This window comes from Xiphias gladius, chromosome 22 (genome assembly GCF_016859285.1).
Source record: "Xiphias gladius isolate SHS-SW01 ecotype Sanya breed wild chromosome 22, ASM1685928v1, whole genome shotgun sequence".
NCBI classification, from domain to species: domain Eukaryota; kingdom Metazoa; phylum Chordata; class Actinopteri; order Istiophoriformes; family Xiphiidae; genus Xiphias; species Xiphias gladius.
Window position 1 is genome coordinate 14278421 of NC_053421.1, and position 24962 is coordinate 14303382.

A 24962-nucleotide genomic window follows, 5' to 3' on the forward strand; every position below is an offset into this window, starting at 1 on the left:
AACTTTATATTTAATTCAAAAACGACTACAAGACGAACATAAGCACTAGATTTTAACTAATAAATTGAACAACCAAATTTTGGCACAATCTGATTTTAATGCGGAACTTTCTTGAAAGGTGGACATTTTCTATAAGTTTATTACCGGATATTAATCTACAATATATATTGCTTTTCATTGCCGTATGGCCGTGCATTAAACGTTCCCACAATCCACTCACACTTTAGTTAAATAGAGAATTTTTCCACAAATATATCTTTATTTTAAGATTGTATTAAACAACATCATAATACGGATTATAAAATTACTTTACATGCACCATAAAAAATATGTTGTAAAAGGATGCCGAAGGAAAAAAAAAACATGCCACGTGCAATTTTGATCACATCCAAACTATTTTGCTAGTGTACAAATTTATTGTAAATGCTGCCTAATTGATCATAATAATACAGTGATGTATTGATAATCCTAGGAAAAATATTTACAAATAATCACAAATGACTGAGCAGGTTATATATGTAAAAATTTCCTTCTGCTGGTCAAGGAATATCATGAAGAAAGTCCATAATAATAAACAAGTATATCCAGTCCAAAAGAAAAGAAAACAAAACAAAAAAGAAAAAGATCAAACTACAATATGTATTTATTAGGCTTACATTAACTAAATAAAACATATGCAATAAAACGTTTATCAAGTATGTGGTAGATGTGTAGCCAATAAAATTCAGTTTAATCATTGTCTATGGTGTTGTGACATGGCAGGTGGCAATGTAGATCAGTGGGTCCAGGTGCTCAGTGTGCCGTAAGAAACATTTAAGGGTGATATACCCTGAGAAAATTAATATATAGACCAAAAGAGGAAATGACAAAGTAAGACCTACATCCAAAAATGGTGCAGAGCAACCAAAACATGGTATCTGTGGGGACTGTCATGTTCCTGTGTCCAGTTTTTCTCATGTCTTGAAGGTAGAGGAAGGTGGGTTAAATTGGTTGCAAAGTGGGGTAGATGGGGACTATGATGTAGAAATTAACTTGTTATAAATATGTTAGTGAAGTGGTTCAGAAATAATATTTCACACTGTAGATTCTATATTCTGTTCCATAATGTTTATTGTCTACTATAATCTGTAACAAGAAAGGCACAATGTTCTTTGTCAGACTACTATCATTACTATTTCATTTACCTTATGTACCAGCGTTTTTATTTATGAATGTATAATTATGTAATTTAAATAACTAACATTTTCTTTGCTAACACATACAGGCACAAATAAAGTAATCAAAATCCGTAATGCACTTCACAAATGAAAGGAACATAGATCCCTTTGTTTTGAAAAATTGAATCACAAACCAATGTTATACCTATTTTAAATTTTTGATTTGTTCTCTTAACCACACATCAATCAAAATTTATCAGTTTGAAAACTTTTAGTTTGAGAAAATGTAAAGAGAAATGTATACAAAACTGGAAAAAACAGCTAAAACAAGTTTTATATTCAGTTACATTTGTGATAATTATTTTTACAATTTTAATATTTTGTCCTCATGTCATGGACAGTCTATACTTCAGTATTAAGAGCTGACTTGTCATTGATCTGACTGGTGTCCACCGACTTTGTGTCAGTTTGAGAGCGTGTCTCCTCTTCCTGGAAGGCTGTTTCCAATACATTCAGGATGGATAATCGGACTTCATCCTTGAAATCTTGGCCCATGAACACATACAGCAGCGGGTTCAGGCAACTGTTGAGAAAGGCCAGGCTGGAGGTAATAGGGACACCGATAGTGATGACATGGTCTAATGTCTTACTTGAATGATTTGCCGTGTGATTAACCAGCTCAATCAGACAAATGATGTGATAAGGAGCCCAGCACAGGAAAAAGGTGGTGATAACGGCAGCAATGATCTTAAAGGGGCGATTTGACTGGCTGGCCAGGGTGCGGTTCCTTCTGAGACGATGGATTATCACAGCATAGGAGGACACAATGACAGTGAAGGGGACAACAAATCCCAGGAGGAAGCGGGTGATGGTCATGGCCTGATGACGAAACTGTCGCAGCTGATTCACAGAAGGTGTTTCAAAATCATCTGAAAGAGCAAAATTGTTGAAGCAGTTGATGATGTCTTCATTTTGAAATGATGGCCCATTGTCCTTGAAGATGAAGTATGGAGCGCTGAGAATCAGAGCCAGTACCCAAACACCCAGACTCACACAGGATGCCTTGCGTACACTTCGGTGGTTCCGGGCCCAGACGGGCCACATCACAGACACACATCTGTCCACACTGATCACCACCAGGATGTAGACACTGGCAAACATGTTCAGAAAGCTTATAGTGCTGTTCAGTTTGCATATGAAGTTGCCGAAAGGCCAGTGGAAATCCATGGCTGTGTATGTCACACCCAGGGGCAGGAATGCTGTGAAGAGGAAGTCGGCCACAGCAAGGTTGAGGAACCAAACTGTGTTAACTGTTTTCTTCATCTTGAACCCGGTCACCCAGATAACCACTCCATTCCCGAACACACCGAGAACGAAGGCCAGGCAGTAAACAATGAGAGACATGATGTGGAGAGACTTTTTCAGCTCAGCATACTCATCAGTGAAATGTATTCCTGATACATTTCTTGTATCGTTGTGATAGAAAGGGGTAGTGGTCATTTCCATCGTTGTCTTGAGACCTGAAATGGCAATAACATTAATCGATATAAAACTTTTTTCCATTTTCTAGTTAACCCATATAGATGTCAGCCAGCCCTCCCTCTCTGAGAGACGTAATAATCAAAGGGGTCTTATTTATCTACAAAGCCCTTGTTGGTTAATAGCCATCTTATATCTCATATTTGCTGCTCCGGCACTTCAACCCATATTTAACCCACTCCAGTGAATGGTTGATGCTCCAGGAGCCACGAACTAGAACTGAAATACACCGAAAAATCAAAGTACTTATGCTCCTCTGTAACTTTTAGACCATTCTTAATGAACGTTCTCTGCCTGCTCTGTCTGCTTTCACTGACCCTGAACCCTGTTTACTGTCAGTTTTCTTTCTGATTTATTTTCCTGTTATTATAATATTGTATCATGCTGCTAACCGGGTGTTGCTGAGTAATGAAACTATTTCCCAACAGTTAGACACACGCATTAAATGGCAAAAAAATTTGATGATGAAAGGTTTTAGAAAAATCATTATACTGACAGTACCTTTACTGCAAATTCTTTTTAAAGATCGTTATCGACCCAGAGAAACAGCCAGTTCTCTGAAATAAAGAAGTATAGCTTATTTAACGACTTTAAATCAATTGCATTACAATTAAAATCCAATGTAAGATGTTGGTCTAGGTCTCTGCAGCCAAAATCTGATGATTTTGTCCACATATTTCCTTTTACCAACCTTGCTGGATTAATCTTGCATAAACTAGCAAAGGTAACGTACCTTTCTCAAAGCTCTCCAGTTGGTCGAGGACGAATCTGCAGCAGAAGTTTCCCTGATCAAACGCTGACAGGTTAATATAAACTGCTCTGTGGGTAGTAATATTTCACTGCCCAAGCTGAGGCGGAGCCACAAGCAGCATCCTGTTTTGCACTCTTAATCAGATTTCCCTAGAAAATTTGAAATATATCTGGTTTTGAAGTTAGGTGTTACTGAAAACTTATGAAAAAAGTTTGAGGAACCATAAAACGTTCAGACAAACAGTAGATGATACTACAAGAGTAAAACATACACTACACACTATAATGTCCCTGTATTGCTACTGTTTAGCTTTGTATTTTGTTTTGTGACCCTTTGGAAGAAGAGCAGAGACATAAGATTTTAACCAAGTGAGTCCTCATCTATTGGCACAGCCCTATTTAATTACAGAGCTTACTTTTAAAGGCGGACCTTTTTGATTTCACTGGAGGTATTAACTAACTACACTCACTTCTACAGTTTGTCCTTGACTGAAACCTTCCCACAATTCACTCACAGTTCTGGTTGACTGCTCTCTTTACTTTCAGCAGCAGAGCACTGTTCCACAAATTTCTTTGCTTTAACATTATATGAAAGAGCAACAAAAAATTCATAATATTGGAGGACTGCAAAATACTTTCCAAATGCCAATAAAATTAGATAATGAAAGGATCAGGACAGATCCAAACAAGCTAAAGGTCCAAACTATTTCACTAATAAAATGAACAAATTCATCATCAATGTTACCCACTTGAGCTCATCAGAATGATTGGACACAACATAAAAGCTACTGATTGATTTCTGTCATTTACCGGTTGTTAGTTATGATATGTTATTATCAGGTGTTACAACAGATGAGTTGGGTATGTGCCTGATACCAGAGAGGGAGATTACAGGCACAGTGTGTTATGAAGTTATACGGTGATTATGAGACGAACATAATGAGTGGAAAAACAATAAAGTCTGAATTATATTTTAACAATTGAAATAATGGTGACAGCAAAAATGACATCAAGTCATCACCATCATCATCCTACTAATTTTACATCAGAATTAAGAATGTGAAGGAAGTTTGTGTTATATTACAATATGCCATATAAACCAACATCATACAGAACACAGAATAAGTGTGCCATTCCAGTTTTCTGTGAAGCTCTGTTATCTGACGGTTGAGGTATAATGTAGACCTTAAGCCAGGTAAGAAGTGGAGCTGCTACATTACAAACATTAAACTGTAAGATCACAGTAACCATCATGTATAAATGTTTATCCAACCAGCAGTCAAAGTTCAGGTGAAACACTTTGTATGGTCCTGCCAAATGGAAAGCAACAAGGTAGACTGACGGTATCCAGGTGCTCTGTGCATTATAAGAAATAGACATTTTACAGCGATTTACGTGGTGAAATGACTATATAAGCGAAAAGAGCAAAATTACAACACAGACCTACATCTGAAAATGGTGCAGATCAACCCCCCATTTCATGTGTTAAAAGCCCATTTTTTGCAGTGGTTTAGAAATAATGCCTTGTATATTCTATATTCAGTAAAATCTGCTCCATACAGCCTATTATATTGTACAGCAAGAAAGGCATGTTTTTGTGTTTATTGTGAAAGTGTCACTGTGTTTTGTAGGTGAGCTCTGTTATGGTGACGACAGAGCTATAATATAATCTAATAATAAACTCAAAATGATTTTCTGTGTACAGTCCCAGTTTTTGGTTCTTCATGACATAGACAGTCTATACTTCAGTATTAAGAGCTGACTTGTCATTGATCTGACTGGTGTCCACTGAGTTTGTGTCAGTTTGAGAGCGTGTCTCCTCTTCCTGGAAGGCTGTCTCCAATACATTCAGGATGGATTTGCGGACTTTATCCTTGAAATCTTGGCCCATGAACACATACAGCAGCGGGTTCAGGCAACTGTTGAGAAAGGCCAGGCTGGTGGTAATAGGGACACCGATAGTGATGACATGGTCTAATGTCTCACTTGAATGATTTGCCGTGTGATTAACCAGCTCAATCAGACCCATGATGTGATAAGGAGCCCAGCACAGGAAAAATGTGGTGATAACGGCAGCAATGATCTTAAAGGGGCGACTTGACTGGCTGGCCAGGGTGCGGTTCCTTCTGAGACGATGGATTATCACAGCATAACAGGACACAATGACAGTGAAGGGGACAACAAATCCCAGGAGGAAGCGGGTGATGGTCATGGCCTGATGACGAAACTGTCGCAGCTGATTCACAGAAGGTGTTTCAAAATCATCTGAAAGAGCAAAATTGTTGAAGCAGTTGATGATGTCTTCATTTTGAAATGACGGCCCAGTGTCCTTGAAGATGAAGTATGGAGCGCTGAGAATCAGAGCCAGTACCCAAACACCCAGACTCACACAGGATGCCTTGCGTACACTTCGGTGGTTCTGGGCCCAGACGGGCCACACCACAGACACACATCTGTCCACACTGATCACCACCAGGATGTAGACACTGGCAAACATGTTTAGAAAGCTTATAGTGCTGTTCAGTTTGCACATGAAGTTGCCGAAAGGCCAGTGGAAATCCATGGCTGTGTATGTCACACCCAGGGGCAGGAATGCTGTGAAGAGGAAGTCGGCCACAGCAAGGTTGAGGAACCAAACTGTGTTAACTGTTTTCTTCATCTTGAACCCGGTCACCCAGATAACCACTCCATTCCCGAACACACCGAGAACGAAGGCCAGGCAGTAAACAATGAGAGACATGATGTTAAGAGACTGCCTAAGCTCAGCGTGCTCATCCTTGTAGTCATACTCTTCGTCGTCGTCATACAAAGTACCATTTCTTCCACTGACATCTGTTGTATTCATGATATAGAAAGGGGTAGCGGTCATTTGCTCCATCATTGTCTTAGAACCTGCAACAAAAATAAAGTTGACCTAGAGTTAAAAACGGTCCATAATCATACATGACATGAATGTTTTTCTAAGGTAGGATATTTAATTCAATCTTGAAAAATGTGCTACAAATTTTAACTTCTTTTATGTCTGTTAAAAGGAAAGACCTGGAGAGGATGCTTTCACAAGGACATGACTTGAAATCTGTAACCATGGGGCAACAGTGCCCATGCCCCACAACCTTTTCCTGAACCACAACAGACATTGAGTTAAATCCTAACGAGAAAAACGGTTCCCAACTTTCTACTATATGCTTAATAAAAAGGCCTGAAAGACAAAACAAAACAAACCAAAAGAAAAGAAACTTTCCCTCCGCAACTCTTGCATGACCTGCAAACAGCGCACCGCATTTCGCTCTGACTGAAAGCCGCATCAGTGCGTAAAACGGACACAGAATTTGATAAACACGAGTGTTTTATGATCAGACTCTAACCGCAGAAAAGAAACCCAGTCTATTGCATAAAAGCAACTGTAGCATAGTGTTGACACATACGCATGTTTCGCCATATTTGAACAGTTACTTGCCTAACCAGAAGCGGCAAACTGCCTGACATATAGAGGTTCAAATCCCAGACCATGATGTTTGCCAGGGCCTTCTATATTGCCTAGATGCTTTCATCGTCTTCTTAACAACCTCGCCTGATTCACTGAGCACTGAGCTCAGTTTTCTGAGGATTAAAAAAAGAAAGCAATACCTCCGTCAAAGCTCCAGTCCGATGAAGATGATGCGTCCGCTACAAAAGCAACTCGCAACACCTCAGACTAATCCGTGGAAATCGCGGAGCTCGGATCCCAGACTCCTTAAATATGTGACGTCATCGCTCACATCCAGGCGGGACTCAGACGGGACCCCCCCCCCCCAAAAAAAAAAAAAAATAAATCATTGAACCTCCTGTACTATACACTCCGATTGCTCACATTCAATGATTGTTATGCTTTTTTTTTTCATTGTTCTAAAATCATTGACCTCATCGATAGATGGACTAGATTAATGCGCACAGTTGCATTATGTGTATAGCCCATATAACACACAGACATTGAGTGACAAAGGGACACATGCTGCTGTCTGACTAGCAGCTGCAAGAAGTTCTCGGCTGCTAATCTGAAGTCTGACGCAAAATTTCTTGCCACAACACGTTTCTTTTCTTCAGATGCCACATGATAGAGAGCCTTTATCCTTTGGGAAACTCCAAGAGTGAAAACACCAAGTAACCAAACAACTAAGTGCATAAATGATGGGTTTTTCGGATGACTACCTGAGAAAGAGTGGAGCTGCGTCTTCTCATGTCCACCATTGATCCTGCTGCGTAATGTGTTTTTCACTGTGTGGGTTGAGCTCATGCTTGCTTGAGGTTAAGCGTAATTGCTCTGTGTCGACTGTCTGGATCGCCATATGGACATGTAGGTTACATATTTTTAATGTCCCCTCTCTTCACCCTTCACTACATATAAGAAACTCATAGCAGCGTCTGTTGCTAATTTTGGGTTGCCAAGGAGTTTTATGAAATGGTAGGCTACTCCCTCTTTGCCGTCGTCCACTTGAAGCTGGACAAAACTGTGGCACCTCTGTAGATCCAAACCTGCAAGGAAAGTAGATCTGGAGTACACAAGTCTAAGTTATCGACTGTATGTTAATATTTGTGAGCATCCTATTTTACACTGTTAATCAGGTTTTTGAATAGCAATTGCTATCTTTGATATGATACAGAAGTGTAATACCCATAAAATCAGAAAGGAGTTGGAAATCTGAGCAAGCAAAAACACAACTGGCCATGCTCAAACAGTAAATATACCATATTTTTTATTGAAACAGAAATTTTACATTAACTCCAAAAAAAAAAAGAGCCTCTCGGGATAGGATGGGATGTTTTCGATTGCTAAGGGAATGCTTTGCACTTGTCACACCGAACCATGCATTTCTAAATCATTTGACATTTACAATATATGCCAAAATGTGCGCAAGTGTTATTGCAGTTGCAAACCTGATTGCAAGCCTAAAAGTAAAGAGAAATCATATACCCAAACAGAAGCAAATCTAAGGTGTAATTCCCAGTAATTTTACTCTTAAACCTGCCTGGCCCATTCCTGCTGTTTTTGTGCGTCACCTCTAGCCCAGTCAAATGCTCACAGTTCCTAGAATTGAATTTATCCCAAGACCTCGTGAGACATATCTCATGTGGATTGTGTGGATTGTATTGAGACAATAGAATTAGAAATATAACAATAAGAGCCAGATGGACATTGGGGAGTGTTGGCTGAGCAGAATGAAAATCAATCTCATCTCCCCAGAGTAGAGCCCTACCTTTCAGTGGGGAAGAATTGTTTAAACTGAGTTGGACTTCATGGTCATATTTCCTCCCACATGATTCCTCTTTTCTCTCGATTCTGCTACCCACACATTTGAACATCTGACATGAAAGCAAAAATGCCAGTGTACAAGATTAATTCTTATTATGTGGCCCAGTTTGACATCCTGGAACAGCATCTAGATAAGAAAACCTTTAATAAACTGTAGATTTTTAAAAAGGTCAGTAAACATTTGGCACATTTGTTGCCACGTTATTAATTTTATTCAAACTCTAAGAATTTCAACAGTTACAGTATAAACCCCTTAATTAAAATAGGCGAATATTTGCTAAAATAATCCAAACCGGTGACATTTTGTGAAATCGACCCTAATGTTTACGTCAAAATAGTCTTGTCTACATGTTTGCTTTCAATAACAAATATTAGCAACACTGGACGAGGGGATAAACGAAATTCTCAAGTCACAATGATAATAATAATTCGAACAATCTGACCAAGAAGCACCTTGGTCTAACTTGTTCACTCTGTGAAAACACGATGAGGCTCAGAATCTTGACCTGATCAGATATGCACAGTGTGAGCTGCTCGAACCTGCCCAACCCTAACACTGAGTCCCAAGCTAATGTACACACACCACACAGGAACTGTGTCCTGCCAGAAGCCCAGATGTGAGGGGGAGGAAGAAAGGGAAGAGAGAGGGGGAAGAGAAAGAGAGTGAAGGAGTGAGAGACACTAGTCGTCTGTGTGTGTGTGTCCGTTTAAACGCTCTCAGAGCCTGCATGAGTTCAGAGCAACACCCCTATTTGAGTGTGTAGGCGGACTCATGTCTTTATTATTGTTGCCTTTTTTTAAAAAATAAATAAATATTCAGCATTTGAAAAACTTCCCCACCGAGAGATCTTTTACACCAGGACCAAAATCTATTCACTCCAACTACAGGAAACTGTTTAAAATAAGTGGAACCAGTTATCTTCCTCATCACTCCTAAAAACGACGTAGTACTGTTCAGCTCCATTTGTGATACTAAATGACATGCCAGTTTTAGCTAAAGTCTAGACAGAATGACTACTTTGTTTAATTTGGTCATGATCCTCCTGTGCAACGCATCCAGCAGTTTTCATTTCTGTGCTAAAATGTGTGTTTTTTTAAAAACTTTTGCTGTAGAGTCTTGTTACAGACCTTCAAGGCAGAGCATTTTGCTGGTGTCTGTAGGGGATATTAATAGCTATCCCAAGGCTATAGTTTGAGGGAAGCCTTCAGAGCCAAGGGCCTGCCAGAGTTCTTGATTTACCAACCAAATATGTAATTATGTGCGTGCCACACAAATACCAATTTGGGTGTGTAAAACAACTTGTGGAGGTTTAAAGGGAATTTTGCTTTGGCAGTGGGTGATATATGCAATAGGAGGTTGGGGGTTTAGGTTATTATTCACTACAGCAGCTGGGAGGGTGGGGGAGTCACCTGAAAGGCATAACATACGTATGTCCGTGTGTGTTTTTGTGTGTGGGACAGTGAAGTGCTAATGACATACGCCAGCTCCCAGCGTCACTGTAATACACCCAGTATTTTTCGTTGCTGTTGAGTGCACAACACTGTGATCTCACAGCAATTCTAAATCCACAACCTCTTTTGCAGGGGGGCGGAGTGATACAGTGGTACACGAACTGTTGTGCTCAAACTTCTCAACTGCAGTGACGCTGTCATAAAAACACAAATCGTTGGAATCTGCTGTGTGCTGAAACCTCAAAGGTTTGTTGATCTTGTTGCAGTGCTGACTAGAAATCAAACCCTCTGTCTCAAGGGTTTGGAGAGGTCAGGAATTTTGTTTTTCAAGTCAAAACTGGTGCCAACTGCTTTCGTCCGTATGGCTCAGTGATGGTTTTTTTTCCATGAAATACACCACACGCAGGGAAAAAAGCTGAACCTCAATAACTTAAAACCACTTCCTTACATTCGTCCCTGCTTTCAACCACAACGGCTGGTCCCCCTCAGCAGACCTAAGGGATATGAATAATCAGCCTGGGCTCAGTCTGACAGCAAACAAGACTGGCAATGCACAAGTCATGCAGATCTTCGACACAGTGCTCTCTCTGACTGTCCGTGGGTATTTTGTGGTACAGTGGAATGGGATTAGGGGAACTGTAAATGGTTAAACATGCAGGTTGCAATAAATGGATGTTTTTATCCTTTCCATATATTGTAACCAAGGGTTAGGGTGGCAAATGCTGGAAAAAATCACTGGCAATTTAGATTTCTCCAATAAATGGCACTGGAGGTTGCCGAAATGTCCTGTAGCCTCATGTTTTCTGTTGAAAGTGTAATGAATTTCTGTAGTGAAATCTTGTCAGAACAAGTAAAAAAACAAACAAAAAAAAAACAAGATCACAACAATGAACACATGCAATCTGAGGTGTTTTTATCTTTAAAGAGAGTTTCTGTGCCAAGCTGTTGCAGTTGTTAACGATCAAAGAATACAAGTTATGATATAAAGGTTGTAAAAGGAATGAGGCTGACAGTGTGTGTGTGTGTGTGGGGGGGGGGCACTTGCCTGTGCTGCATGGGAATGCATTATATTTTAGTCCTAAGTGTATAATCATAGGGTTTGGGTAAATGTACCCTCACATTTAGATGTTTTCCTGTCTCGTGCTGATAAACGCCTATGCTCATGCATGAGTAATGGAGCCTTGTACTTCTCAGTTACGTCTCCATTCTAAAACACTGACCCAGGCAGTGATATGCAGGTTTGCAATGTTGGATCAGTGAGAGTGCTGAATTTCCTTCAAATATTTCATGCCCAAACCAGAGTGATAGTGATTTCAAAACAGGACTGAAAGATGAAACTGTCACATAGAGTTGTGCTTTATAAGTATTTTTTTTTCTTTTAACATTTTTAAATTGCATATTTAACTCCCAAACCTACACAGTTGTATAAAAAATAGTAATAATATCAACAGATATAATGTGTTGATAACCATTAACTAAAATATACCAAGGAAGAAATAAATGTTTTCAGTGTCAAAAAGTAACACTTCACTTCACGTTAGATTTGTCTTCATATCTCGTGTTAGCTACATACTGCATTTTTCCAGGCAGCAACTTGTTGATAAGCGGACATCCTATCTTATATGAGTAAGCAAGCCTTTAAAGCAGTAAAATACTACTCCCTAATTTTCGTTTTTATGTATTTCTTTTTTCTTTCTGTGTAAAAATTGCACATTTTTCCTCCTACGCAGGGCAATTTTAACCACACGAGTTACACCCACATACGAAGTCTTACTCAACATCCAGATGCGTGAATTTCACTTTCCGGTTCATTTGAAGGAAGTACACACTAATGTGATCTTAAATGTATAGAGAAAGTATAAAGTCTCCTAGAATTTACTCTATCAGAACAAAAAAACTCATAAAGGAAATAAACACATAGAATGTGTGCTGACTGAAAGCATATATCCTCATTCAAGCTATTTTCCCAGATATTTTCACAGTATCAAAGTGCAGTGCTTCTCTGTACTAAAGACTGTACATTAAACCCAGTGTCACTGTGGAAATGTAACACATGTTTAGTGTTTGAGGCATACCTATGACGATAGAAGACCTTGAGAAAAAGGAGATAAGAGGACTAAAATACCTGAAACTAAGAGGGTGAAGGCACATTAATCTGACGGCCAAACAGACAGAAGCCATGAAGCTTTTCCTTCTTCTGACTCTCTTTGGAGGGGCAGGTATAGTACAGAACTGATAGAGACCGTAAAAAGTCTAATTATGGGGATTCAGGTGGCACCAGAGACCCACATGTTAATAGGATTAATGATAGATACCAATTCACGGATAACACCATTTCCTCTGTTTTTTTCACTACTTTATTCTTACTTTTTAGTGCCAATAGTTGCCCTGGAGGCAGACGACAAGATTGTTGGAGGGTATGAGTGCCCGAAAAACCCTGTGCCCTACCAAGTGTCTCTCTTCACTGGGTACAACTTCTGCGGTGGGACTCTTCTGTCTGATGAGTGGGTGCTCTCTGCTGCACACTGCAAACCGAAGTAAGAACGATGATCACTAACCTTTTTTTATAGCACGTAAACCAAAACTCTATTAGCTGGTTAACACTGATGGATTTACGTATTGTATATTGTGCTTATATTGTGTCTTTTTAATTATTTTGTGACTGTGAATCTCCCTTGAAGCTACATCTTGTGGAGGACGCAGCAAGGGAGCTAAATTACTTTCATGATGTGTTTAATTCTTTCAGGTCAAATGTAGAAGTTCGGCTGGGAGAGCACGACATCTGGGAACCTGAGGGGACTGAACAACACATTATGTCGGCCAAGTTCATTAGCCACCCTGACTACAACTCCCGCACACAGGACAGTGATATCATGCTTATCAAACTGAGCCGACCTGCCACTCTGAACAGCTTTGTGCACCCTGCAGTTCTTCCTTCAAAGTGTGCCAGTGAAGGAACAATGTGCCAGATCTCTGGATGGGGGAGTCTTCGTCCCAGCAATGAGGGCTGTGAGTTAAACTCTGGATATGTTAGTGGTTTTTCCAAGCTCTTTTCCATGCCATTATTATGCATAAAAACATTGGTGCATATTCCTTTTCTGTCCTTTCCAGCGAGGTACCCTGATAAGTTACAGTGCCTGGATGCCCCGCTCCTGAGTGATGACACATGCTTTAATGCATATCCTTTCCAAATCACTGAAAACATGATCTGTGCCGGCTACATGGAGGGAGGGAAGGACTCCTGTCAGGTTATATAGAGTTAATTGCCGCTGTAACACAAATCAGACAATGTTTCTTCTTCTTGATAGAAAGGATACATCGGTGAAGAAAACCTCATCTTTTTATCCTCAGGGTGACTCCGGGGGACCCATGATGTGTGGCGGAGAGCTCCAGGGAGTCGTGTCTTGGGGACATGGTTGTGCTCTGAGAAAGAAGCCGGGGGTGTACACAAAAGTGTGCAACTACACTTCCTGGATCAAGAACACAATGAGATCTGGCTGAGCGGCAAGGATATTAAAGAATTTGCATGTGGCAACATCAGTAAAGTCAACAATGAGATGCGCTGTGCGTACTGCGTGGTTTATACAGGTCTATAAGTGTGTCATTAGAATGAGTATGTTTATAAAGGCAAGCATAGAAGAATAAAACATACTTTGTGAAGAAAAACATGTCTGCCTTTCTCCTCACTTCTTCCCACACACACAGTAGTGACTGCTTTTATAATGAACTCAAACTCTCACCCAGACTTTACATTACAGTAAATTGACAGACAGGTATTTTGCCCAACAGGAGTCTCAAACAAATTGTATGTTTGTTTGAAAAGCCACTCGTTTCACTGCCATAATTCATAGCTTTGGTAAGCATGACTGTAAATCAAAATTGGCAAAATGGGAAGTCTCTAGTAGTGTAATATACTGTCTAGCTGCCTGACAAATATATGGCTCTATAAACTTTGACTCAGAATGACTTCGTAGCGAATGGGCAGACATATTTCTCGCTCAAGGATGCCTCAGTAGAGCACAGAACAGTTGAAGAACAAACCTGACATTTACAGTCAGCCAACACTAAATCACCAGGGCCGAAAAATGCTGCTACACTGCTCTCTGTGGGTTGAAACTTTAAAGCCTGTTGCATACTCTGGCCACACTCGAAAACTGGTGAGTATTGAGCACTGCAACAGCTGTGGTATTTAGCCAGTTGACTATCTAGTAACTAGAGTTCCCCAATGTCTTGGCTGAGCCTGAGTAATAATGTTAGTGCAGTTTGTGTTTTGAGGGAAATGGATATGTAGGTGGACAATTATTGTGCCCCCAAAGAAGTAAGTATGCGTCCTGAATCCCTTCCAAGGACAATGCTCTCTAACATCTGTGTGAAAGGGCACAAACTGCTAATCAAACAGCATCAGGTGCGCATATGAGAATACTCAATCAAAAAAACCAATAAATGGTGGATTTTGGTTGCTTGGGTGTGGCAGAAAGAGGAGGAGTGAATCACCAGGCATTTGCTTGACCACTGAATAAAGGCTTGGGCCTAACAAGGTTTCTGAAGACTCATAGCCTGTGTAGAAAAAATAGTTCTTGTTGCTATGAAGCAAGCCGGATGCCTTGGATAGGATGTTGATTCTGGAAACACGGATGTCTGTGTTTTGAATCTCAAAGAATTCCACAAACCATGTTTACAAGCCGCTTAGAAGTTATGCCACGATGGTAAAAGAGTCTTTATCTTTCTTTACAGCACATGGACTTGATGTGGCCACAGATTTATGCAGTTGAACCCTTGGACAACAATGATTAGCCTGGGACATGATAGAAGAAACCAGCAGGTTAGCCATGACCTTTTCATATAAATGGCGCTATAAAAGAAATATTAGCAAATAGCGAACAAGCTGACTGACTGAATATAAACTGAATAATAATGGTATGTAAAACGATTCAATAAAATATTGTAAACAGACACATTTATAAATATGTAATGACAAGAGACAAAAGAATATCTTAGATGATGAATTAAAATTGATAAAACGATAACAAAACAGCATATTATTTGTATCAATCTGATTCATTTTCTGTATTTAGAACAGCATATGAGACGCTGGCACACACTTGATGACATACTGCACAGAACTGCAGTAAAAGTTAAAATGAACAGACAAGTAGTAAGACACTGACAAGATTATCTAAAGCACAGGTTTGAAGAGTACATGAAAGTAAACAGACAGATCTCATGGAGAAACCACACATGTAACAACATATCCAGTAAGTCAAGCCAGTTCATCGTCCCCTTAACGCTGTCACAGCCTCCGTACATGACATCAGCGGCCTGGTGGCTTCTATTTGGGTCTGACATGAAGCGTGTTGACGGCTCAGGCCAGCTCCTGTGGCTATGGGTGTGGACCCTCGTGAACAGATTTCCCCACAAAGAAACTCTACAGGGATGTAATCATGGTTAATTCAGGACAGTGGCAGCAACTCAGAGAACCATATGGGACAGCTTTTGTCTTTTGAAGTCACAGATTAGTGGCCATAGAACAGAGACAAGACTTCCCTTTACTCTGTGACACCAACTTTGACTTGACCAACGTTTGGCTTGTGCAGTTTCAGATAGGACCCAGCAGAGGGCAACATCCTTCTTGTGGACAAACTTGATCGCAGCCTCTGAGGTTTTCTAACCTTTTTCTCCCTCAAGGTTAATGTGATTGAATACCTCGACATTCTCTTCCGTGGCTGCAAAGTTTCTGCCAAAACAGAGTAAGCGTTCCTCTTCAGAACTTAATCTTTTGAACTACTGACTGGACTCCATTTCTAATAATGTTTGTACAAGGATATGCAGACGGTTGACCAATTAAAGGGAAAACCTGAAAAATGAGCGGAGAAGCAGGATGACAATGCCTCCATCCATAGGGCACGAAGGGTCACTGAATGGTTTAATGAGCATGACAATGATGTGAATCATACGCCATGACCTTCGCAGACGCCAGATCTCAACCCGACTGAACACCTATGGGAGATTTTGGACCGACGTCTTAGACGGTGCTCTCCGCCACCATCATCAAAACACCAAATGAGGCAGCATCTTTTGGAAGAATGGTGTTCATCCCTCCAGTAGAGTTGCAGAGACTTGCAGGATCAATGCAGAGGAGCAGCGAGGCTGCTCTGGCTGCTCATGCTGGCCCAACTTCATGTTGGTTTTCCCTTTAATTTATCCCCCCTCTGTATCTCTCAGGTGCACCTGGTAGATTAGATATATATATATATTTTTTTTAAAGTAATGGGTGGTCTAATTTAAAATGGCCAAGATCGACCGGATGGTTATGTAATCACACGTCTTTGTTTGTTTATTTGTTTGTTTTATCCGCAGGATTACGCAAAAAGTACTGAGCCGATTTGCACCAAACTTGGTGGTGGGATGGGGCATGGGTCAGGGAAGAATCCATTAAATTCTGGGGCAGATCCGGATCATTTACTGTAAATTTGATTTTTTTTTTTGCCTGAAGTCTGGTTTTATGTTCTTTGACATTTGCCTTAGCGGAGGTCTGGGCTCTAGTGAGCGCACTTGCCAGGTCTCCACCGTGTCTATTTGAAGCTCCTGCCACCAAAAGCTTTGGAACCTCTTTCTCTGGGAGACAGTGTGGGGCGTCACAAACTCTACATCTCCGTGGTAAAAGAAAAAAGCAAAGCAGCCGTCTGCACTGGTGGGACCACCGCCTTGCTCCTGACTCACGGGTGAGTCAGCGGGGGCGCGCGTAAGTGATAAGTCCCAAGATTTTAAAAAGCGCGCACGTGGCTCCATCACGTCCTCAACCTAGAAGTCTATAAAGTCAACAAACTTCAGAGCAAGTTTTCAGACAAGAGGAACACCGTGTGGATGCCTCGCACATCTAAAGCCAGGGGAACTGACATCAGGTAGGGTTAAAGATAAAAAAAAAAAAAAAAAAAAAAAAACGTTATCATGCGTTTAGTGAGTTTTTTTTCTATTGCTGAATTATTAATAGACTAAAAAAAAATCATTGATATTTATAAGAATATGTAAAAAAAAAAAAAAAAAGTTTGTATTTTAAATAAAAACTAGATGCTTCCTGTAGAATCGTGTCATGTCATTGATGGTTATATGATTTAAAAAATTCGAACTTAAATACAAACTGATTTCAGATTTCTGGTAAGTTTTTTTTTATGCTTTTATTTATGCTACATTCATTTAGTCTCTTATCTGTTTATTATGTTGTTTATTAGTGGTTTTCTTTCATAAGCACAGATGGTAGATACTTCCGGCCGTACGTAGCAGCTTTAATAGGTCAGCTCCAGTTTTCTGTAGCAATCAGGTATTGTGCTTGTTTCTGCCGGAGTGTGGGATATTGAAGCTCACCTTGTAGCTAACCTGCAGTATTTTAAATTTGTACACATAAGAATCTATAAAAGATTGAGCAAAATGTAATTTAGAATAAATATCACTGAATACATTAAAATGAGTAAATAGAATCAAATAAAAAAGGATAACTTATGAAAAAGTCTTTTGGATACACTATGTCGGCTATTACTGCTATTATATCATTATGTAACTATTAGTGTGTTTTTACACACTAATAGTTACAGGGCTTATTTGGCAGCGATACACATTCTTGAAGTGACAGTCTTGCTACTTTTAATAATAAATACAGGGGAGCTTAACCACTTGTAAGCCTGACATCTGTGTTTTATTCCAGGTTGAACAGCTTGTTCACATATCTTACAAAAGTCCACATAAAACAGCTATTTCCATTTAATAAACCCTTTTTCCAAACCACACTACCATGATTGTCTGTGTACATTTTTTGTATGACTAGAACCAGTAGGAATCCATCTGTTTTGCACATACAAGCCATACTAATATGTGTTGTCTTTAAATGTCTCTATGGTAAAGAAACACAATGGAGCTGAAACCTTTACTGAAGAAGCTGGGCTCAGTAATCCGCGCTGTCCTCACTTTCTTCTTTGCTCTGCTGATCCTGGGTGTGATGGTTTGGGCCTATGTTGAGGGTTTCCAACTAGTGACCTCCATGTATGGAATCATCTCCTTTGGCTTTTATGGACTACTCCTCTCTCTGCACGTGTTGGTCCAAAACTTCTTTGCCTTCATCGAACACCGGCGAATGAGAGCCCTCACAGACCCGTGCACCTTTGCCAAAACTATCGGCTTCACTATATCGGCTTACCAGGAGGACCCTGCCTATCTCAGAGAGTGCCTCATCTCCATCAGGGCTCTCAAGTATCCTCCTGAGCTGCTGCGCATCATCATGGTGGTAGACGGGAACTCAGACGATGACCGATATATGATGGACATGTTCAGAGAGGTTTTTCTGGACCAGGATCCTGGCTGTTATGTGTGGAGGAACAACTACCATACATGGGACCCCACCCAGGCCCAGCAGGATGTGGAAATGGCCACAGCAACGGGCCCAGGAGAGGGTGATGATTATGTTATAGGAGAGGATCCACAGCGAAAAGAGGTCGAACGCTTGATCCAGAGCAAGAGGTGTGTGTGCATCATGCAGAAATGGGGCGGCAAGCGGGAGGTGATGTACACAGCGTTTAAAGCCCTTGGATCATCAGTTGACTATATACAGGTATCTGTTTCTATTTTCTCATTTACTGTATATTCCTAAATTTAGTTTTATGTTAAGTTTTATGAAAAGAATATTACAATGTTGCACAATTTTGATGACATGAATCTCTTTCTCTTTCCCCAGGTGTGTGACTCAGACACTAAGCTGGACCCTCTGGCCACAGTGGAGCTGTGTAAGGTGCTGGAGAGTAACCCCAAGTATGGTGCTGTGGGAGGAGATGTGATGATCCTCAACCTGAAAGACTCATACATCAGCTTCATGAGCAGTTTGAGGTACTGGATGGCCTTCAACATCGAGAGGTCCTGCCAGTCCTTCTTCAACTGTGTGTCCTGCATAAGTGGGCCTCTGGGTAAGAAAAAAGTGTTTTCTCTTTGGTCAAGTGGGTCAAGGAAGCGGCGGTAGTCATGGCTTAAATGCAGGATTGTAACTCATTGTAATTAATATTTCTTTTGTTTTTGTGGTTTCTTGAATTGCTCCATCAAGGTCTGTACAGGAATGATCTCCTCCAGCAGTTTCTGGAGTCTTGGTACAATCAGACGTTTTTGGGAACTCACTGCACATTTGGTGACGACCGACATCTCACCAATCGAATGCTAAGCATGGGCTACGCCACAAAGTAAGAAACCTCTTAACATTATTATTTACAGAAATTACACAGGATTCAGTAAACCTCAGTTGATATTACAATGTCAAATATGAAAGGTCTTACAGTTCTTTTTGTTTTTTTTGCCATCTTCTTTAGATACACAGCCCGCTCCAAATGCTACACGGAGACACCTGCTCAGTTTCTGCGATGGCTCAACCAGCAGACTCGCTGGACAAAATCTTACTTCCGTGAGTGGCTCTACAATGCAATGTGGTGGCACAAGCACCACCTCTGGATGACCTATGAGTCCATCATCTCAGGTATTTTCCCCTTCTTTGTCACCGCCACCATTATCCAGCTGTTTTGGACCGGCACGCTGTGGGACATCCTCTGGATCCTGTGCTGCATCCAGCTGATTGGACTTGTGAAAGCCTGTTACGCCTGCATCCTGCGCAGAGACATGGTGATGGTGTTCATGTCCCTGTACTCAGCCCTGTACATGACCAGCCTGCTGCCTGCTAAGTATTTTGCCATTATCACCATGAACAAAAGCAGTTGGGGGACATCAGGGAGGCGTAAGATGGTAGGGAACTACATCCCCCTCCTCCCTCTCTCAATTTGGGCAGCCATTTTATTGGGTGGGCTTGGTTACACAGTCTACAAGGAGAGTCAACTGGACTGGTTAACTCCAGCCAAGATACTAGAAACTAAGTATCTAATCTTTGGCTGCGCGGCCTACACATGCTACTGGTTGCTTATGATGTTCCTCTACTGGGTATGGTTCCGCAGGTTATGCAGGAAACAGGCCCAAAAATACACAGTGAGTGTGTAGGTCCGAAGTGTCCAGTGAAGAACTAGGAGGAAGAAGTTGTTTTCTTTGAATCCAACCATTTACCTTATTGTATTCCTTTGCTTTCATTTATTTATTTTGTCTCACATTGTAGTAACTGATGAACAGGGGCGTGTCATGCAGCTGCTAAACCAAAGGGGATTAACTGTGTTTATAACTTGTTGAAATAGAAAACATCTGTATTACCAAAGCATTTTTAACAAGTGACCAAAATATCACTAATATATAAGGACAAATGTTTGACTCATATGGAGATGTTGTTGCACATTTAACTTAAACTGTACTGAGGGCTTTTGGGCCCATGAGACTCTCAGGTTTCTCTTTGTCAGTTGATGATGGAAGAGATGGCCTTATATCAGATATTTTTTCATGATATCTAGACAGGATGAATGCTACTTAATTCACATTTTTGTATTAAGGGCATGGGTAAGGAGTCTGGGGTTTGTTTATTTTAAAAATACTCAGACGGTATGTCAACGTGTGTGTATGTAGATTACATTAACAACACAAAGAATAAAATTTTATGGATGCATGACTGTGCCAGTTTAGTGACAATCACTGTATCACTGTTATTGTTATTGCACTGGATCCTAGGCAGCACTTTCTGCAGCATTCCAGATTTACTTGTAATATAGAAAATTGCAGTTATAGTACTGTGCTGTGGGAAAAATATAGGAGCAGAAAAAAAGATACATTACCTCTGTGAGAAAACTGGACAATGATAGTGATACTTTGGCTGAGGGTCAAAGCATGGAGTCGCTTATGAAACAATGGGGTTGATGTTGCAGAGATGAGGAGTTTTCATTCGTTCATGTAATAAGTAATTTGTATTTGTGTAATGTATTTATGGAAATGATGGTGTTTTTTGAGAATAAATTTACATGTTGGAAAAGTCAAAAAAAGTATTTTAAAATTTAAATTTAGAATTGTTTATGTTCATAATCCTTTCATAAACAGTTCATATGTTACAATAAAATGTATAAGGAACGTAATAGAAAAATATTCCATTATGACTATTGGGTCTACGATTTAAGGTGAGTAAATATTATGTAAATTTAGTTGGACATGGTCAGTATCAGTATCATGCTCAGGATGTTGTAAGGAGTGCTTAGAATAAGGCAGCCAGCCACAAAAGTTTTGTAATCACCTTCAAGTTAATGATATGACATTGTGAAGAACTGTGATCTCGAATTACCCTGACTGAGTGAGTGAGTGAGTGAGTGATAAAGTTACACCATTGGTCAGCTAAATGCTGTCACTAGTACTGATGTTACACCACTGGTCGGCCGGCCGAGCGTTGGAGCTTCCCCATTTCCCGCTGCTCTTTCAAAAGGAATCGGCGTAAACAGTGGCTATTGTTTCATCAGGGGGGCATTTACTGGCAGATTTACCAATTTAGTGCATTTGTCATTAGATTTACTGACTATTCACACCCCTTTTGTGATTTTTCTTCACAAAAGCACCTAGCGACAAATCTAGTGATTTTTGGACAAACCTTAGCTACTTTCTTTAGAAGAGAGTTACAAGTTTTCCCCTGCAAGCGTGAGGTTGGGCCTTCCCTCCACAGGCACACCTCTCTATGTATGTCATTTAATGCACGGCAGCAACATAGACCTGATTGACCTTCTAACTTTCTCTCTGAGTGATAATTTTACAGGTAAGTCCAGTCAAAATCAGAGCGCAGTCGTTTTTAACTTATGTGTATGGTGATTTTGTTAGACGACATTGTAGTTATAAAATCAGGGTTTTATCAGTGCAGAGCAGGAGCTTGGAAATGGCTTGGAAGTGACTGCTGGTTAACATGTAATCTTAATGAGCCATGTTTCAGTCGCTATTTCATACTTATTCCGTTGTCTGACAACAGCTTTATATGGAATTTGGCTGTGTTAAAATGCTGTATATGTGAGAACAGAGAGTAGCGGAGAATCAAACAGATAAAGGATGGTCAAGCCACATACTAGGTTACGTCACATATCAGTTCCAAACAGAGGCATTTTCCCAAAAACTGGAGAGGATTTTAAAACTGTAGACAATGACTAGATGAACACAGGACCACTGGGAACATCAGGAAATACTTTTGGTACTACACAGCATACACCATCTGCCTGTCTATCTACCAGTTTGTCAATGAATCAAGACCTCTGGTGGTGGCTAAAACAGCAGATGTCTGGCTGCCAAGAATATTTTCTCACATGAGTAAAAGTGTCTTAATTTCCTTAAGAGCAGCACCAACATTACTCATCAGATTACACAGTGATAGCTATTGTTTGGTCTATATAACACCATCTCTACCATAGATATTCTGCCCCCAACTGTAAACTACCCAATGCGGATCTCAGATCTCTGAGGTGCTTTACTAGAAAAAAACAGTTTCTGTACAGTTACAGAGCCTTAATGAGTCAGGGAAAGGAGAGAAAAGACTTTAGGAGCCAACCAAAAATCTGACGAAGCCAAACATCACTTCCCCTCTTGTCTGTTTTCAATTAGCTTGTCCTCCCCCACCCTGTCTGGGCCTCCCTCCCAGAGATCAGGACAGAGGAAAAGTTTCAGCTGGAACACATATCGGGGTGTACGTTTGATCTGCAGAAAATGGGAAGCAGAAGAAGTATGAGCCACATAGTGTTGTGTCACCTTCAGCACTAAACTCTTTTTGAGAGTTTGAACCACTGCGGTGGTTGTGATATGTACTTAAATTAACAGATTGCCAATGCTGTGGGTGATAAGAGGAAATCAATGTTTATAATGTATCATTGTAAACAATTACTTATTTTTGCTCAACATAACAATACAATAAAACAACATTCTACAAGTTTGTTTTCACTTTTTGTTGGTGTGCTTATGTTTGCCATTACCAATCCAGTATTTCCCACTATGGATTTATGGTCTACATTTTATTTTTTTATTTTTACTCTTCTGTGTATTCCAGAAAAAAAAAAATCCTCCAAATGGGGTAGAGATGTGAGAATGAACCAATACCTAGAATAAGAATTGAGAATTCCATTAGATCGTTTAATTATTTTTGGCACAAAGTAATTGGACAAATTAAGTTACAGTGTTCACCCAGATGGTAGTGATGGCTTTTGGCCAACGAACTCATGGTCATCTGCAGCATGCATACTCATACTGGTGGAGCTCCCATCATTTACTGGAACTTGCGCAAAAACACACACTTTAAAGCCGCATACCAGCAGACCCCAATCAGATCCCACAGCTTTTCCCAAAATTTTAAAGTCACAGCATGGATGAATCGGAGCCAAACGTCTTGAGCTGAAACTGGAGTTCCCCTTTGGGCTTGTCAGATATTTTTTAACACTGGAATGCGTGCGCGTACTGGAGCTGGAAGATGATCATCAGACACCAAAATATGTGAATTCATTGCACATACATTTTTACCTCAACTTCTTACAAAATCTAACAGGTAAAGAAATGCAGTAGTGTACTCTTTATACAAGTCAGTGTAATTTTGAAAATACCAAAATGGAGCAGTTATTTCCCTCATCAAAATCAGATCATTTTTGCGTGAGATACTGTGTGTGACAAATATACCCCAGGCAGGAAAACACAACGGGATAACAAAAAAGTTTTCACATGTATAAGGTCGGCTGTAGTAATCATAAACTTTGTTGAGGTCAATTTACATCATAATGATATTTTATACAATAGAATATCTTATTTACAGTGTTCAAAAGTGTGTTCAGATTATGATATATTGCAACTAAACAAGCAAATAAGTTGGCCATGATGTGATGGGTGTACAGTGTTACAAACATGAATGAAAATCTCAAACAGTTCAAAGTTACAGGCTAAACAAAAAAAAATTATACCTTTTATCTACACATAATTCTGAGAGAAAAGAAAGATTTAAAAGGGTTACTATAATTCAAAGTAATCCACGAAAATAATTCAGATACAATTTCACATCAGCAGAGTTCACATACCCTACTGGAAGTTTGTCGCAACGTATCACTGGTTGTCTTGGCAACTGGGCAAGCCAGAGGAAAACATACAAGCAATCTGCCCATTACATGACAAGCTGAGTGCTTAGTCATGTCTGACTATATTTAGCTACTCCCCGAGTGCTTTATAAAACTCGCAGATCCCAGTCTGTCCTCACAATGCGTTTACTCCAACAATGAGACATCATTTACTTAAAGAGAAACACAGCGTATCTCTCAAAGCTCAGGAGAAATAAGTGTGATTTATAATAGTTTAAGGGTAAACAAGTTCTTATAGTGTTAAAATCTCACCTTCTTCGTCTACCTTGCATTTCAAAATCAGTGTAACGGGATTCTTATAAAATAAGAGTTATTGAGCTAGTGCAGAGTGTTGCGTTTTCACCTTTTACCTGCATTAGCTTGTATAACAGACATAAGTCAAGATCAAATTTGAAGGTTAACACAAAAAGTGAAATGTCATTCTCAGCAACTCCAAACCCAAATCTGTACAATACAGTGTGTATTGCCTGGGATGTTTGTACAGTGATTCTGTGGGTTCCAGATTTACAGAACAAACCGTAAACCCTTGCGAAAGTTGTGGTACTGGAAAATGTTACTGTGACATGACGTTGCAGTACCACATAAAAAGTAAAAGCAGGTATACCACAGACTGCACTGTCTGAGGTAATGCACCACAGGGTTCATAGTAATCTACCATAAATGTGCCATATGCCGCCGGCTTTGAAGGAATGTGCCACACACTGTATAATAATGGACCATAGATGTACTACACACTGCTGACTT

General features: G+C 40.1%; 4 protein-coding genes across 4 annotated transcripts; 2 read left to right on the forward strand and 2 right to left on the reverse strand.

Annotated features, from left to right (window-relative positions):
- Positions 1 to 767: 767 nt before the first annotated feature.
- On the reverse strand, positions 768 to 3479 carry LOC120783786 (chemokine-like receptor 1). The gene is made up of 2 exons (XM_040117013.1): positions 3430 to 3479; positions 768 to 2677 (listed from the first exon to the last, which is right to left on the reverse strand). The coding sequence occupies exon 2, from the start codon at positions 2661 to 2663 to the stop codon at positions 1560 to 1562; it is 1104 nt and encodes a 367-aa protein (XP_039972947.1). The 5' UTR covers positions 2664 to 2677; positions 3430 to 3479; the 3' UTR covers positions 768 to 1559.
- A 1705-nt stretch (positions 3480 to 5184) lies between these two features.
- fpr1 (formyl peptide receptor 1) lies at positions 5185 to 7130 on the reverse strand. The gene is made up of 2 exons (XM_040117012.1): positions 7074 to 7130; positions 5185 to 6338 (listed from the first exon to the last, which is right to left on the reverse strand). Exon 2 carries the CDS (start codon positions 6325 to 6327, stop codon positions 5185 to 5187), a length of 1143 nt encoding a protein of 380 aa, XP_039972946.1. The 5' UTR covers positions 6328 to 6338; positions 7074 to 7130.
- Positions 7131 to 12367: 5237 nt separating this feature from the next.
- Positions 12368 to 14945, forward strand: LOC120783791 (trypsin-3-like). Its single transcript, XM_040117022.1, has 6 exons — positions 12368 to 12407; positions 12572 to 12725; positions 12935 to 13197; positions 13300 to 13436; positions 13540 to 13752; positions 14923 to 14945. The coding sequence occupies exons 1-5, from the start codon at positions 12368 to 12370 to the stop codon at positions 13687 to 13689; spliced, it is 744 nt and encodes a 247-aa protein (XP_039972956.1). The 3' UTR covers positions 13690 to 13752; positions 14923 to 14945.
- A 2013-nt stretch (positions 14946 to 16958) lies between these two features.
- Positions 16959 to 21042, forward strand: has1 (hyaluronan synthase 1). Its single transcript, XM_040116992.1, has 5 exons — positions 16959 to 17090; positions 18085 to 18787; positions 18911 to 19136; positions 19271 to 19403; positions 19530 to 21042. The coding sequence occupies exons 1-5, from the start codon at positions 17053 to 17055 to the stop codon at positions 20203 to 20205; spliced, it is 1776 nt and encodes a 591-aa protein (XP_039972926.1). The 5' UTR covers positions 16959 to 17052; the 3' UTR covers positions 20206 to 21042.
- Positions 21043 to 24962: the final 3920 nt, after the last annotated feature.